The following is a 15,910-nucleotide window of genomic DNA, read 5'->3' as shown; positions in this document are numbered from 1 at the left end:
CCAGGTGGAATAACAAAATGCAAGAGGGACCTTTCTGATGAAAGGTCAAAGCCATGTTAAATGTTTCTGATCTAATTAGTGAGGAAAATGGATTGATTTTTACGGCCTTTTAAGTTTATTGATCTAACTGCCTCATCAATATGACCTGCAAAACAGGCTCCACCTTCCTGCATCATGCAAGGATGGACCATATTGAAGATGAGAATTTCTGTTATGTCTCTTTGTTTTGGTGAGGAGGGAAGAATCTGTACAACTTTAAGTTTAGTAAAAGAAAGGGAATAAAACTGATCTATGTGGGAGTTCAGTTGTGTGGTGGCTTTTTTCTAATGTTGTGGTATTCTATTTTTAGATAATAAAATCAGAAAACTATTCTAGTAAACTTCTATTACTCTAATGGTTTGAGAAGGCTAACGTTTTCCTTATGAGTTCCTTTGAACTTTAACACTACTAATCAGTTTGTAATATCTCCATGGAGGAGTTGTTATAACTACTGTGTCCCAAGGGTGTCCTGTCTCTTAACTCATGCTTTAAAGGTTTGTGTATAGGGAGGTATGGAATCCCTGTCTCATTGGGTATTTGTAAGGATAAGTTAGATGGATGTTCATTAGGAACATGTAACTGATTCAGTCTTGGGACAGGTGAGAGGATACAGTGCTCCGGCCTTATTTTCTGTTTTCTAAATAATACAATTAGGTGCAATCAGTAGAGATGGGCATAAACTTAGGTGCTGGTTTAACAGTTTCTTAAAGCAGGAAAACTGCAGGCAAGGAGAGTGGAGAGGAAGATGGCACCTCTTGTATGAGGGCAGGGAGCGTGCTTTGGTCCAGATGATTCTTCCAAAATCTACACTTGTCCATCATTTTCTAGTTGCTTGTAGCTCCTCTACCATAATAGGACAGCAAGAAACACTCCTGATCCTGTGATAGAGCTGCCAGGAAAGCAGGCAGCTAGCTGAAAGAGTTAGAAACTAATGTGGATACCTTCTTTTTTTCCAGACTGGCTGGATGATGTGGAATTGGTTAGTGACTGCACTTGCCACAGGAGCTTCAGTAGTCCTGTATGATGGATCTCCACTAATTCCATCACCAAATGTACTCTGGGACTTGACTGACAGACTGGGGTATGTAAGCAACATTAAATGGAAGCATAATGGCCTTTGCTCGTGTTACAATGACTGCATTGCATTGGTCAGGAACCAGTATGTAGCATAGCATAGTTTATCTTTTGGCTTAGCCTTGAGTGGAACTACTTTTTAAAGTTTTGTACTAAAACAGTCTGTGAGAGAGCAGAAGAGATAAAGCTGATTGTTTCAAATTTGAGTCAAGTATTTGGATTCCAGGCAAACAAAGAATTTGGGTTCAATAGTCAGTTTTTCAAGAGCAGCCTTTTCAAAAGGCAGTAATTGGGAGCAATCTGAAGAGTAATTTCTCAGCACACTCAGAACTTAGAAAATAAGAATCCTTTATTTCAAGCAGCTCAACCTAAGACTCAATATGGCGCTTTGACTTAAAGACATAAATTGACTGGAAAGGCTCAGCAGGGTTGCTTATATTTTCATATTTTGCTTTTTAATCTATAATGTCTAATTCTCTCTGTCAAGCTGTTTGTTAATTGTTTTACATAGTTCTTTGTCTCTAAAAATGCTTGCAGTGCCCTCTCTCGAAGCCTAGAGAAATGGCAGTTATTGAATAAACAGCTGTAAACTCCTGTGGTGGTATTTAGCTTTGTACACTGGTTAAACTTTGATTTTATTTTGTTGCAACTTTCCTATTTTGCTAACTGGATGTAAGGAGTAGATCTGAGTTATATTACTGGTAAAATTAGTGTAATTTTTAATTGATAATTAGAATTAATTTGTGGTAGAAAGTGGATGCCAAAAGATTCACTTTCTGACTCTTGATAATGAATAATTTAAAGTTCACTGTGATGTGTAACATCTAAAGACAGTGTTTGTCTCTGGCTTTAGAATGGAAGGTTAATGCCTAGTCAGAATGCTTGCAGCAAAAAACCCCAAACCACAAAACAAAACCACAAGCTTAAGACACTCCACACCCCCCAAAAAAAGCCCCAGTAGAACAACAGGCAAAAAATTTAGAATTGACAAACAACACAGCTTATTTTTAAGCGTTATTTCTACATGCCAAAAGTAAGTGAAGATAACTGAAATGTGTCTGCATGTCTCACTTCTGTAATCTGGTGCTAAAAGTGGTGGCCATCTGTGTGGTACTTCATAACGCAGTCTGTTCCCAACTCACTCATATGTTACATATTAAAAAAAGGCTTCAACATGTTAAACCTACCTTACTTCTCTGAAGATGTACCATACCTTCCTTCAGATAGCATATTCTTATAGTAGCATCAAGATATCTTGTACTACATGACAAGAATTACTTAAGTGGACATCAGTTAAAGATTCTGCTCAAGTGAACTGTATTTAATCACCATCCATCAATTATATGGCATTTGGAAGGGAATAATGGGAGACTAAGCTCTACATGTGCTGTAGAGGAAGTGTCAAAGAGCTTAAAAATAAACAGAGAAGCATTATGTATTCGAACTTAAAATAAGTGATAATTTGAAGCGTGGAAGGAGAAACTACACAAGAATAGAAATAGTTCCCATGATTGTGGTACATAACTGGAGGAGCAGTATACTTCTGTGGGCTCTTGCCGTGCTGTTCCCATGCACCTGATAAATTGTTCTATGCACCTGCATTTGTGTGCAAATAGCCTGTCCCTGTCCCTACCCAAGAGGTGACAGCCTCTCAGTAACTGTCATCCACCGAAATGGCAAAGGAAGACATCCCCTTCAATAGCGTTGAAACAGGCCTCTCTCCATGTCTGAAACTATTATCTCAAGAGCTGTTCTGACTTCCATCTTGCCTCTGGAATAAAAGCAAAGAAAGCAGGATCTTATTGTAACTTCTACTGATGTGTATATATTGCCCATGTTCTGCGCACTCAGGCTGTATCCCGTACCCTTATCTGTCTCCAGATGTTTTCTTGAGTGAGTTTATTGCTGTAATCTAAAATGATTTAGCAGACGGCAGGGAAGAGCATTTCCTGAAAGTCAGCAGAAACGTTAAACTAGCACTTCCATTGATAGAGTAGGGAGAGGGGTACAGCCTTCGTTTATAGTTTTAATTATGTTGTACTGGAGAGCTCTAAATACACCTTTTACAAGGGCAGAACTCAATTGTTTAGTTAGCTAGGCCAATTTCATGTTCAGTTAGGCACCTGCAAGTCAGACTCTCATTAGTGGAAACTAAACAGGTATCTAAGAGAAAATCACTGTTTGCTGTCTTCGGAGTGAAGTATTCTTTGTTGACCTATGCCCTGAAATGGCAAAATTTTTATATGTAGGTGTAACAGGGCAGCACTTTAGTGTTAAACATCTTAGTGGTAATTATGGCCCATTAATGAAGTAAATGTTATAACATTTTGTGATGTCTTTGGCGTGTTCTACAGTTACGAATTACTGTAAATGAAAGCAAACATTTTCTACAAGGTGGGAAAGCTTTGCTTAATATTTAAAGATAGAATTACAAGTTTCAAAGCTGTAGAAATGACATGTGATCTGACTAGTTTTTGTTGCTCAAAAGGATGTGCCTTGCACTGGAAAGCTTTGAGACTGCATTGCTTGACTAATCAAAGTATAGAGTGTCTAACAGCCTCTGCTTACTGCAGTGGGAATTGCAGGTCTTTAGAATTTTAGCATATTTAAATATGCAAAACATCTAAACTTTTTTCCCCTCTAGGATCACCATACTTGGAACGGGGGCAAAGTGGCTGGCTGTGCTAGAAGAGAAAAATTTAAAACCATGTAAGCTTCAAAAAGCTATTGAATCCCTTCTATCCTCCCTCCTGCCTTTCCAGGATCTGACTCTCTATCTTATCACAAAGTCCTTTATGTAATTATTCTGGATTGTAGTTACAAATAGTTAACAAATTCTTGTAAAAATTCTACCTTAACCTATTTTTTTTTCTTACTCTTTAAGGTGAAACACATAATCTCCAAACACTCCACACTATACTGTCTACAGGATCACCGCTCAAATCTCAAAGCTATGAGTATGTCTACAAACACATAAAAAGCAGTGTCCTCCTGGGATCCATTTCAGGTGATGCTTTTAGGCTGTGTGCACCTCACTAATTCTGTTCATTGCCTGTGTGTTTCCTTCTTGTCTCCTGTTGTATATTTCGGAAGCTTAAGCCTTGGATCGTTCAGGCTTGGTTATAGTTAAACTGGAATTAATTGTCATCTTAGTGCAGAGATTTTCTGCATAATTCAGTGTGCCATAATGAAGCTTGTACACTCAAAGGCTTTTAGGTGGAATGTTTCTGACATGGTTAATGTTTTGGGTTTTAGCTTTTTTTTAAGCAGGATCATTTATTTTGACTGGCTGTCCTTAGGGGTAGCAGGGTGAGATCAAGAAAAGAGTCTATTAACCTATGGAACATACTGTTCTGCAAATAGCTGACTTCAGCAGAAAATACCTCTTAGAGAGGTTTTTCTGTGTTCCCATTACAATTCTTTTGTGCCAAGTAATTGGCACTGCAGACAGATTTTTTTGTAAATTACATAATTAGAGAAATATCAAGCCCACATACTGTGTGGTTTGTTGTGAGGAGTGCTAGCTGAGGCAACTGCTATTCACACAAAGTCCACCACAGAACTCCTCATTCTGCTTTGTAGTGAGAACTAACTTTGCAAAAGGGCTCTCTAATTCAGTTTAGTTTGATTTATTTTTTTTGAAGTATGATTATTATGCTACTGAAGCCACCTCTGACTCTGGTCTTGGTAAAAGAGTGGTGCTGAATCTTGAACTTGCTACTATAGACATTAATAGTCCCAAATGCAGAAGACTATTTTTATGAGTAAAGCTAACATGATTAATTTGGGTTTTATAATTCTACTTCCTTGAAGCCCTAGAACTATAAATATTCCAGTTAAGTAAGCACTCTGACAGTACCTGGTTTTATTAAGATAACTGTTCATCCTTTAGCTGTGGCTCGCCTCTCCGTCCCCTTCCTCTCCCCCCTGTGCTAACAAGAACAAAATATAAAGGCTAAGTAAATATTGAGTGGAATAGCTTGTCTGTTTACTTTAAACTAAGGAAAACAAACAAGAAAACATTTCCAAGTGATCTTAAATATCTAAGTCTGTAAACTGGGGCCTGTTTATTTTCTTACTCTTATATAAGTGGAAATTTCCTTAAATGAGATTAAAGAAACTGTTGGAAGAAGAAAAGTTATGCCTTAAGGAATATTTCTGCATGAAGGGTGTTCGTCTATAAAAAGACATATAAAGTAAGAAAAAAAAACTTCTTTTATTAAGTCACATAATATCCTAGATAATACTGTCTATTCTATGCTGTTTAATGTGGATCAGAAGCATTTGGCAAAGGTGGCAATTTGCTGTTCCAGAGTTCTTGCGTAGTTTTCAGTTTTACTTTTTTGGAAAATGTATTGTGTATTCTAAATGGATTTCTTTTATTGTAGGTGGGACAGATATCATTTCATGTTTCATGGGTCAGAATGTTACAATTCCAGTTTACAAAGGAGAAATTCAGGCCAGAAATCTTGGGATGGCTGTAGAAGCATGGAATGATGAAGGTAACCATTATCCAAAATATTATGCATGCTTGTGAAATACAGTAGTTACATGACCTCAGGTTTCATTCATCAGATGGGTAAACAGTCAGCTGTTAAATGGGTGATTTCACTTCAGAAATGTTCCACAAACCTGCATCTGGATCCATCTGATCTGGATCGTACAGGAGTCTAGTGAAGATAATCAATGTGTAAAAAAAAAAAAAAAAGCCCTCCTCTTCCATTACTCCGCTGAAGTTACTCTCCTGAAGTTACTGAGGTTAAGGTAGGGATGAGTGTCCATGTCATGTAGGCTAAGACCACCAGTCACAGCTCATCTTGCATCTACATCAGCATCTGGCATGTAAGTGAGAACGGTAGATGCTCTTTGCTTTGATACCCTATTGTTTACAGAAGGGAAATGCAGAAAATACCTATTTCTTTGTAAACAGGAAAACCAGTTTGGGGTGAAAGTGGAGAGCTGGTTTGTACCAAGCCTATTCCCTGTCAGCCTACGCACTTCTGGAATGATGAGAATGGAAACAAATACAGGAAAGCTTATTTTTCAAAATACCCAGGTATGTCATGAAGAGCTTTGGATATTGTTCAGACTGACCAAGGATATAGCTTGTAGTGCTGCTCTTGGGAAGGCACAGGTTTAATCTTGCCCAGTGATACGCAGGTGCAGCTTTGAATCTAGATTTCCAAAGTGAGAACTCCACTGCAGGTTTCATAATATCTCTCTCTGTTTTCTAGTCCTCTGTTTTGAATACAGATCTAAATCAATTTAAGTCTCTGGAAAGCTCCAATCCATTTTTGTTCCTGCTCTCATTAGGCAGGTATGGCTGTAACAGCCTGATAATCTGTAGTGCAGACAGAGACTGCTTGGCATGAGTGTGAAATGAAAGTGCTGAATAGGTCAGGGAGCAATCCTCCATTAATGAGTGCTACTGCACCTCTGCCAGATTGCTCCTACCTAGGCGGAGGAGTGAATCCTAAGGGATAAATGCTGACCTGCTACCTCATTAGCATGAGGTTTAAATATATGCTGCCTCAGACGTGCATATTCTGCATTCGTAGTGTCTTCCAGTGGTGGCAAGTGTAAAGGAATGGGTACTGTGGGACACAGCCTTTCTTCCTAATAATTGTGGAGGACTCTGCTTGTCCAGAGTTCTTGCTTATGTGTTCAGTGATGCTGAACTCCCTGCTGGGCAGGGGCTCTTATAGGAGCAGGACGTCAAGCTGCTTCTTTTTGGAGATGGAGCTTTTCTTATAAATAGCAGCAATACAGAGTGGATTCACAAGAGAAGTCAGGACATGCAGCAGGAGATAATCATAGGAAATCTGAGGGGACCTGGAAGCTGCAGTCTACACATAAGCCTGACAATAAATGGGGGGAAAAAAATAAATCTGTGTGACAGTTGTTAGACTGAAATCACTGTGGTCCAGAGGTTCTGTCTGAAACCCGTTTTCTCCTTCCTTGTAAATGGGCTTAAGGTTGTAACAGTTCAGTTAAAAAAAATGGTCTTATGTGCATGTGCAAATAATTAAGGCTTTTTTTCTTTAGAAAAACTTGAGTAGAATTGGCTTGTATTTCTGTTTGTGGCAAGCTGCTGTAGTGGTATCAATCTTAAAAATAATACAAAAGTTATTCCAGCTGTGAGAAGTCAAATCTGACCTTACGTTAACACAAATCAAGAATACTAAGCAAATAAGCTCCTTAGGGAATTGTCGAGACCTATTGTGCAAGCCTGGAAAGCTGCTTGCACAGAATTGTACATCATAAAAGAAGCGGGTCAAGAGAGATGGTGGGAATATTGTTATCTTTGTGGAAGATTCTTGCAGTTTCCTCGATGTGGTGTTCAGAGCAGCAATTCATCCCTTTTCTAAAGGATGCTGTGTAGTCATGCAAACAAGCAATCGGAGGATAACTTAGAGTTTGATCCTAATGTGTGACCTACCTTTTGTGTGTGCCAGCTCTGTGTAGTAAATGCAATGGGGGTTGTTTGTGTAGTTAAGTACTGCTGCATTGGCTGTGGGTAGTTCTCAAAGTATATCTGATATGTTTTTATATGTATTTTATTAAGTTACATGAACTGAGTTACACAAATGTCTGCTGTGACTGGATGAATAAGAAACCAGCTGCTTAACCTTTGTCATTCTCTAATAGGTGTTTGGGCCCATGGTGATTACTGCAAAATTAATCCCAAGACAGGAGGAATTGTCATGCTGGGTCGCAGGTATAGTATTTTGGTGAAAGTGTTCTGAGTAAACAAGTGTTAAAATTCACAAACTTCACTTTAGAGCATAATCTACGTGATTCTCCGTCATGCCTATTAACTTTATATTCATTTTGTTACATCTAGTATTGTGGTTTTCAACTCTTAAATTATAGCAGCTGGATTAGAGGGAAGGTGGCCCATTTCATAGTTCTACCCCACTTTTATATGTGTGGATACAAGACAGTATTGGACTTGTGTCGTGTCCATGGTTTACAATCATCATCTGTAAGGGAGTTTGAGTCGAGAGTGCAGCATTTTCAAGGTGGTGAATCAGGAAACTTGTCTTCTGGTCTTGGCTTTGCCATTGACTTGCTTTGCAGCAAAACTTAATTATAGGCGGCCAGGCATTAAGTCATGCTTGTGTTAGTGGTTATAGACATTCAAGATCATAAATGTGGCTGAATTTTCTGCTTGCATTTAAAAGTTGCTGTTCAAAAAAAAAAAGTTGAGTGAATGCCTGGAAGCTGTGTCTGGCATTGTCACAAATAGACCTACTCAACAGACATATGGTGTGAGGCTGCTGTATATGAAACAAGTTCCAGCTATAAGACTGGAAAGTAACAATATGTAATTGCAATATGATGGAGTACTACAAAGATTCCTGGTCTGTTTTGTCATCAGTGGTGTTTCTGTATTTGTAGGCTACTGGAAAGGGGAAGGACTGAGAAAAGTGAATGAATAATGTTGAAGTTCTCTGTACAATTTCATTCTAGTGAGCAAAATGCCTTTTTGAATCAAATTCTTTTGAAATTCTGTTTCGAATGTGTCTGCATATTCACTCTGAAATGTAGAGAGACTTGGTTAATTGCATCAATTTTTCTCTTTTCATCAAACTCTAATCACATTTTAATGTTTCTGTTTTGTGTGTGATTTTCAGTGATGGTACATTAAATCCAAATGGAGTAAGATTTGGAAGTTCTGAAATCTACAACATAGGTATGAAATTAACTTTCCACCTCTTTCAGCTATGACAGTGTTGCCTTAAATCTGAGTTGTAAGCATGATAAAGGTGTTTGGAAGGATTAAATAATAAAAGGCTGTTTTTCAACTTTTCATTTTTCAAATGAAAGATAGCACAGAGCATATTAGCATTAACAGTAAAAGTCTGTTTTGTAGACTTGAAACTGGTTTGCTTTTCTGAAGTATCTGTAGGATTGGAGATGAATAATTGAGATGTGTTCTCCATAAGATGTTGCTTTCATATAATAAGGCCTTAAAGACTAATTGTATCATTCAGTTTTATGAGAATGCCTGGCTTCTGAAGCTTTTCTTGCCCCCACCTGTCCCCCACACCCCCCTGACAAGCTCTTGACACTAGTTTTATCATATCTTTCCAAATGATTAGAAGAAGTTCCTGAGCTTGTGCTTCATATTTCAAAAGCTATCTTGTAGTGAAACTGTGTTCCTGCAAAGGTGCTAATCTGAGACATAAGGACCAGTTGTCCCGCCTTGTTCTTGTGCCATCAGGCATGTTGGTTTTCTGTCAATGCAGCAAAGGCAATTGTGAGGAAAGCCAAAGAACAAGCTTTTACACTAAGCCATTTTATCTGTTCCAAAAGTTATAGCAAAATCCTCTTCCTTCTGGACCTAAATATATATGGTCCTTAAACCTGGATTTTCATCTGAGCAGGAGTTAAAATTTCAGAGCACCCAGAGGGGAAGCTCGTTGTAGAATAACCTAGCCAGGATGTCCGTTTTGCCTTTCCAGCTCTAGGGGAAGTGATATTTCTTGTGGTGCAACCACAAAAAAGTGCATCCCCAATAATGTATAAATGCAAGTGCTAATAAGGACTCTTCCTTTACTTTCAGTTGAAGCCTTTGAGGAGGTTTCCGATAGCCTCTGTGTCCCTCAGTACAACAAGGATGGAGAGGAGAGGGTGATACTCTTCCTGAAGATGGCATTAAACCATGCCTTCAGTGAGGATCTGGTGAAACGAATTCGAGATGCAATACGTATAGCGCTTTCTGCCAGGCATGTTCCAAGCCTCATTCTAGAAACCAAAGGCATTCCGGTATGTCATAAAAAATGCTGCCTACTTTTTTTCTTTGTCACCTTGAATAGTAATTAAGGAGCAGTTGTCATTGCTCTTCAAACCCACATGCGTGGAAATTTTAGCATCTCAAAAGTGTATTCGTGCTTTATAAATAGTTTGTCGATGTTGCCTAGCAACATCATTTCATCCCCTTTTCAGCTAAGCATGGTTTTGTTTTTTAACAATACCTAAAAAAGCCCATTCTCAGTTTATAGATGTGTTGTGTTTTCTCAGCAATATATACTTAAGCCTTTTAAAGGAAAATATTAAAAAGGTAATTTAACCTTAGCTTTTCTGGCTACCCATAAGCTTATTTTGGTTCAGGTTTTCCTGTTTCAAGTGACATTCTAATGAAAGCTGAGAGCGCTGAGCAAACTTACAAAGTAATTTTGTAAACCATTTCACTTTTATATCTGTTTATTCACTTAAATGTAGCTCTACCATTGTCTTAACTGTAACAGTAACTAAAATAAAATCCTTGTACTTATGTGGTGGGGAGGAATTTGTATAGATGAAGGTTCTGCGTGCTCAGTCTTCCGGAGCTGGGTTACTCTACAGTGCTCTTCCTCGCTGTGTGAACTCTGTATTGGAATGCGTGTGTTTATAGTCCTCTCTGATGCTAGAGTCTCCTCGACAGCTCTACGAGCAGCAGAATGGAGGTGCAGAGTGTAATTGTCTCAAGTCCATTTGCACATAGCCTTCAGTGTGCCTAGAGAAAAGACTTGAGACTTCAGACCAGTCATCTGATATTCTGATACCTGTTTACTGCCAGTGTAGCTTCTACTTGAAGGTGGTCTAAGGTTTGGGACTGCCAGCCTCTGATGCACACAGCAATCTGGTTCCGATCTGAGTTCCTTCTGTTTCAGGCCACTGTTGGCAAATAATACTTGGCTCAAAGCGTCATCTTTGCGTGAGTGTAAAATCCCCTGCACCTGTTAAATGGTGAAGGCTAGATTTTCCAGGCTGTGGCTTGGCTTCTGCATGAAGTGTTGAACTTCTAAACCTTGTAAATCACCTGAACATACAGTATGAAGCTGATAGCAGTGGGGTGTTTGTGACGGGCTGCCCCTCAGGAAAACCTGCTTAAATCACTAATTAGTTCACACGTTGACTGAATTTACAATTGAGTGAATTTTAATTACCTTTCAGGTAAATATGCCAGTGGTAAAGTGATCAAAGCTGTCTCCCATCTTTCTTTGAAAGTTTTTTGCTTGGAAGGGAAACCACTATTTTCTGCTACTTTTAGAAATGTATTTGAATCCTCATTTGAAAACACAGTCTGATGCTGACTGTATACTGACACTGTATACTGTGTTAGTAGAAAATAGTAGAAAATAGTATAGCGGTGTTAAAGTAATTAGGACTTTAGTAATGCAAAGTATGTTTTTTCATGACATATTCAGGCATTAAAAAAAATACTGCAAACTCTTAGTGCAAATCTTTCTAGTCCTGTTCTGACCAGATGAGCATTCTGGTCATCATCCATAAGATGTTTATTGATTAAAGTAAACAAACTTGCTTTGCTGAACAGTCTGATTATTTTTTTTTTTTAAAGGAGGCAGTTCCCTTGCAGACCACTGAGGTGTTCTGGTTTGAGCACTTAAGAAAATTAGGCTGCTAATTGTTGAGGAGGAAGAATGTTTGATTAAGGTGGTTCAGGAGGGGTAGCATTGCACATGACTTCAGTAGTTTTAATAAGGAAAAAATTGGTTTGGTATCAACATCAATATCGCAAGAGTATATTGAGTTGAGGATTATTTAACCTGGCTCTGAAATATCTCAAATGAAAAATGGTGGTGCCTGGAGTTCAGGAGCTTCAGGGGCTTTGGGGGCCAGGAACAACCTGGATTCCTCCATCAGTAGATTCAAGCAAGTGAGGTTTCTGTTCCAGAGCAGATGGACAAGACTGAAGAGATATTCAGAGCTTTTCAAAGTTGCCACCCCCCAAAACTTCTCATACCAGCCCAAGGAAGGTGGTATTAAAGCCTGGGTGCCTATAAAAGCAGACAGATATCATCATCATCATCATCATCATCTAATGGGCTGTGACAGTTCCTGTTAACATTGGAGCAGTTCTTCCTTACCACACTTTACTAGTCAGAAATTACAGTGGTCTGATCCCAAGGAGAGAAGAATTAGGGTGGGGGTTTTTTTCTTCAGTGTCCTTACTTTTAGGTCAAAACAATGTAATAGAACTTGTGTGATTTATAAGTAGAGGTGAAACCTCTGTTATGGTTTGGTTTTGAACATTTAAATGTAGAGGACAATTTAAGCTCAGTGTTTTGCTTCACCCTGTTAGAAAAAGACTGTCCACTTAAGACAGGAAAGTCATGGTTTTTTTCTCCCAAGCCTCAGTGGAGTTGGGCTTTGGTTTTTGAGCCCACCTGTAGAAAGTTAAAAATTGTTTGAAAATTGGATATGTCAGAACATAAAACGTCAAAGATTTTTAGTATTTATACCATGATTCTGATCCGGTTTCATTGGTTTAAGTTGTAGCTTGATCAGGTTCTCACAGTATTACTGAAGAAGAATGTAAATGAAAATCACTTGTAAACTCTTCTTTAAATTCCACTTACTCTTCAAGTGATTTTCAGAAGAAAGATTCTGGTGCTTCAAGTGTAACAGAAGGGAAGACACTGTTCTAAATTTTGATTGAGTTCTGGGATTGGTGGGGATTTGTGAATATTTCCATAAAGCTACTACATGAAAAGTGTAATTTTCTTATTGCTGTTTTTGTTTTTCAGTATACAATAAATGGGAAAAAAGTGGAAGTAGCTGTGAAGCAAATAATTGCAGGGAAAGAAGTTGAGCAGCGGGGAGCTTTCTCAAACCCAGAGACTTTGGAGCTGTACCAAAATATTCCGGAGCTTCAAAACTTCTGAAGTTACTTGTTTGGGTTTTTTTTTTTGCATTTGTCTTTGTTCTGTGTTTGTTTTGTATATACCAATACTGTATGTAAAGAAAAAGCTCTATTTAATACCAGTGGTTCTTTTAAAAGAAAAAATTTCATTAAGTGCATTATGAAAGGCTTGGGTAAAGCTTAGCTCCCTTTTATTGGTTAAATATGCCATATATCTTGGAGTTTTTTCCAGCCTGGAAGGAGGAACCTGCCTGTTTTGATTTTTATATATTTGAGTGCATCTTTTCTGGTTAGATTTACATCAGCAGCCCATCAAATGGGAGCACCGATAGTATAAGTTAGTTGCAAGTAGAATATTTCTTTCATAAAATGTTCACTTTCTTTTTTTGAACTGGATTTTTAGCAATATTTTTTCAATCCATGTTTGTCGCCTGTAAGGAATATACAGTGATTTTAACTACCTGACCATGACACATGAAAGTGTTCTATGTGTAGTGTGCATTTAAATGTTTTTATAAAGCCAAATCATAATGCACTAAACCCGTTTGACTTGACTCAGAATAAATTCACTCTTGAAATATCTCACGGTACCCTTGAAGGTAATTGCTGCTTCATTTTGTGGTGTAACCTTCCTGTTGTTTTAAGCTTTTCGTTAATAGACTTCTTGGGGTTCAGAAGGTGAGGGAGCAATCACCACCACCTTTTTCAGGTGTAATTCCAGGTTATTTCCATGGAATTTACTGTCATTACTCTGGATTAATATCATTGCAGTTGAAGACAGTATTTTGCTTCCTTGTTTTGCAGTTTTGTGGGCTGTAAGGCAACAATCCCATGTTATGTTAGCTGAAGAATTCCAGTGTTTGTTTATTAAATGCTGATGGTTTTTTGTAACTCTTTTTACTAAACGTCATGTTGAAAGTGAAAGACTAAAATGTTTTCTAGCTCTGTATCCTTCCAGTTTATAAAGGGAAAAAATACTGTAATGAGCGTACTAAAACAGTAAAATGGAGGCACTAAACCATTGTTTTGTTTTTCATAAAATACAGTTGCAGTAGTTGTACCCATCCTCTGGCATTCAGTATCTCCTGCACTATTTGAATTTTGTGGGTTAAGTATTTAATGCATTAAAATCATGGATGTACTTACAGTTGTGGTGAATGCATTCAACATTGATAAAGAGTTAATTAAAAGAAATTGATTCTTTATATACTATATATACATCTGTTTCACCTTTCACTCAGTTATTGTCTTACTTTGATTTTCCTTTTGGGTGTCATGGAATCATTTTCAGCTTAATTTGTTACTGACTTTAATGGTTTTAATCCAAGTCTGCCCCACTACAAAATTATTGTTCTCTGGAAGTTTTGTCCTGTTTTCTTATGCAGAGCCCAGGACAAGTCAAATGTTGCTGCTAGTTACGTATGCGTGGTTGGCTCAGTGAGAAGGTCACAGGTGAAGAGGAGTGGAAGAAAGTGTGCTGATAATGTGCCTTGTCAGGACAGTAAGAAGTTGTGGGCTGTAATGTGTTAATGTTGCTAAAGGGATACATCTGTGCACCGAAAGGTGTGTACTCTGTTTACTTAGGACAAAATCTAGCTGCTCCTCCTCATGCTTAGCTGCAGCTAGTAGAAGTTAATTGTATATTTCTTCTACTCTATGATAGATCTCAGCTTGCTTGCTCCTCTAAGCTGAAGGCTGTTGCAGGGTATGTCAAATACTGCTGTGAATAATTCAGTAAAAGTGAAACAGCCTATAAATGCAGCTGAGGAGTAGCCCCTCTCAGGTGGTCTGAGACTGAATCAAAAGAACACAGCCAATTGTGGCCACCAGCTCCTTGTTCACTGCAGGATGCAGAAATGCCTCATTAGCAAATGAGGCTTGAAATGAGCTGGTTTCCATTTGACTTTCTGAACTGTACCAAGTCAGACAATATACCATGCTGGCATGATAAATGTGATAATATAAATACCAAGCACCCCTTAGAAAAGTATAAAAATGAGCTATCCAGCTGCCAATAATCTATGATTAAAAGTACTTTTAAATTCCTTTCCCCTCTGGCATGCTATATATAAATTTTACATTAACTGTGACTTTGTATTCATTAAAACTTCATTATATTGTTCTTTAATTCATGCAAAATGTCTGGAGTTTACAAAGCCCACAGATCCTTATTAATAAGTAATTTGGGGATATTTCATTAATTAAAGATAGTTTAGAAGCACAGATACATTAAGAAACATATACAATGCCTAGAGGCTGCTGCTTAAATCCTTTATCCTGCTGGAAACACTGTAGAAAGTTTTGTTGACAGATATAATTTGATCTCTTGCAAATGTCAGGTGTTGCAAAGCTTTTCCCAGGCTCTAGTTACAAACAAAAAATAGTGTTATTTATATATTGATCTGTGTACTGAAAATGACCTTATAGCCATAAAGCCTTGATGGGTGGTGCAAACTGTACTGTGCGGACAAATGACCTTTCTGTGCCTCGCCTGGTTTCAGGGGTCTGAGTTTCAGAAGTGCTGGATGCTGACAGCTGGTGGAAATCCAGGGAGGAGGAGAGGTACGTGGGCACCTGCATTAGGCTGTGGAGTCCCTTAGACTTGGAAGGAGGCTGTGGCAGAGCTGGGAAAACCATCCAGACTTCCTGAGTGCAGCTCCTCCCAGTCCAAATCCTGTCCTCCAAACATCCAGCTTGCGCTTATCTTTGCTTACCTGTAGTGTAAGCGACCCATTTCTTTGGGCACTGCCATGCAGCTGTGGACATGGCTGCACTCCATCCACTTGGGAACAGTTCAAAGTACCACTGGCATGAAAGCAGGGAGGTAGTCATCACAGTTTGCAAGGGAAAAGCAGAGAGCATAACTCCTTCTGCTTCCCATCCCAGGTTATAAACTAGCTGTGTCCTTGCCAGGGCTTGGGCATAGGGTAATTGCAGTCAAAGGTGGTTTCAAGGGGCTCCTTGCAAACCGGTGGTACCCAGGTGCCTGGCTACAAGGATAAGTTCTGACATCGGTGCAGATACCATGGTGTTAGCAACAAACATTCCTGTGAGCTCTGCGATGCTCCGAAGGCATCAGCTGGGTAACCCTTGCAGAATGTGTCGGAGGTGATGGAGTGCTGACCTACCTCAGGTGTTTTTATC

General features: G+C 38.6%; 1 protein-coding gene across 1 annotated transcript in view; it reads left to right on the top strand.

Moving 5' to 3' along the window:
- AACS (acetoacetyl-CoA synthetase) overlaps positions 1 to 13,980 on the top strand; it is a 43,511-nt gene extending 29,531 nt beyond the window's left edge. Inside the window, exons 10-18 of the mRNA XM_074606509.1 lie at positions 996 to 1,120; positions 3,758 to 3,822; positions 3,998 to 4,120; positions 5,502 to 5,615; positions 6,044 to 6,169; positions 7,762 to 7,831; positions 8,751 to 8,809; positions 9,683 to 9,885; positions 12,651 to 13,980. Of these exons, the coding sequence (XP_074462610.1) occupies positions 996 to 1,120; positions 3,758 to 3,822; positions 3,998 to 4,120; positions 5,502 to 5,615; positions 6,044 to 6,169; positions 7,762 to 7,831; positions 8,751 to 8,809; positions 9,683 to 9,885; positions 12,651 to 12,788 (1,023 nt within the window). The 3' untranslated portion in view covers positions 12,789 to 13,980. The remainder of the gene's footprint in view (positions 1 to 995; positions 1,121 to 3,757; positions 3,823 to 3,997; positions 4,121 to 5,501; positions 5,616 to 6,043; positions 6,170 to 7,761; positions 7,832 to 8,750; positions 8,810 to 9,682; positions 9,886 to 12,650) is intronic.
- The last annotated feature ends 1,930 nt before the right edge of the window (positions 13,981 to 15,910 follow it).

Source organism: Larus michahellis, chromosome 13, assembly GCF_964199755.1.
Source record: "Larus michahellis chromosome 13, bLarMic1.1, whole genome shotgun sequence".
NCBI classification, from domain to species: Eukaryota; Metazoa; Chordata; class Aves; order Charadriiformes; family Laridae; genus Larus; species Larus michahellis.
The sequence above is the reverse complement of the archived record's forward strand: the minus strand, read 5'-3'. Positions and strand labels throughout refer to the sequence as shown.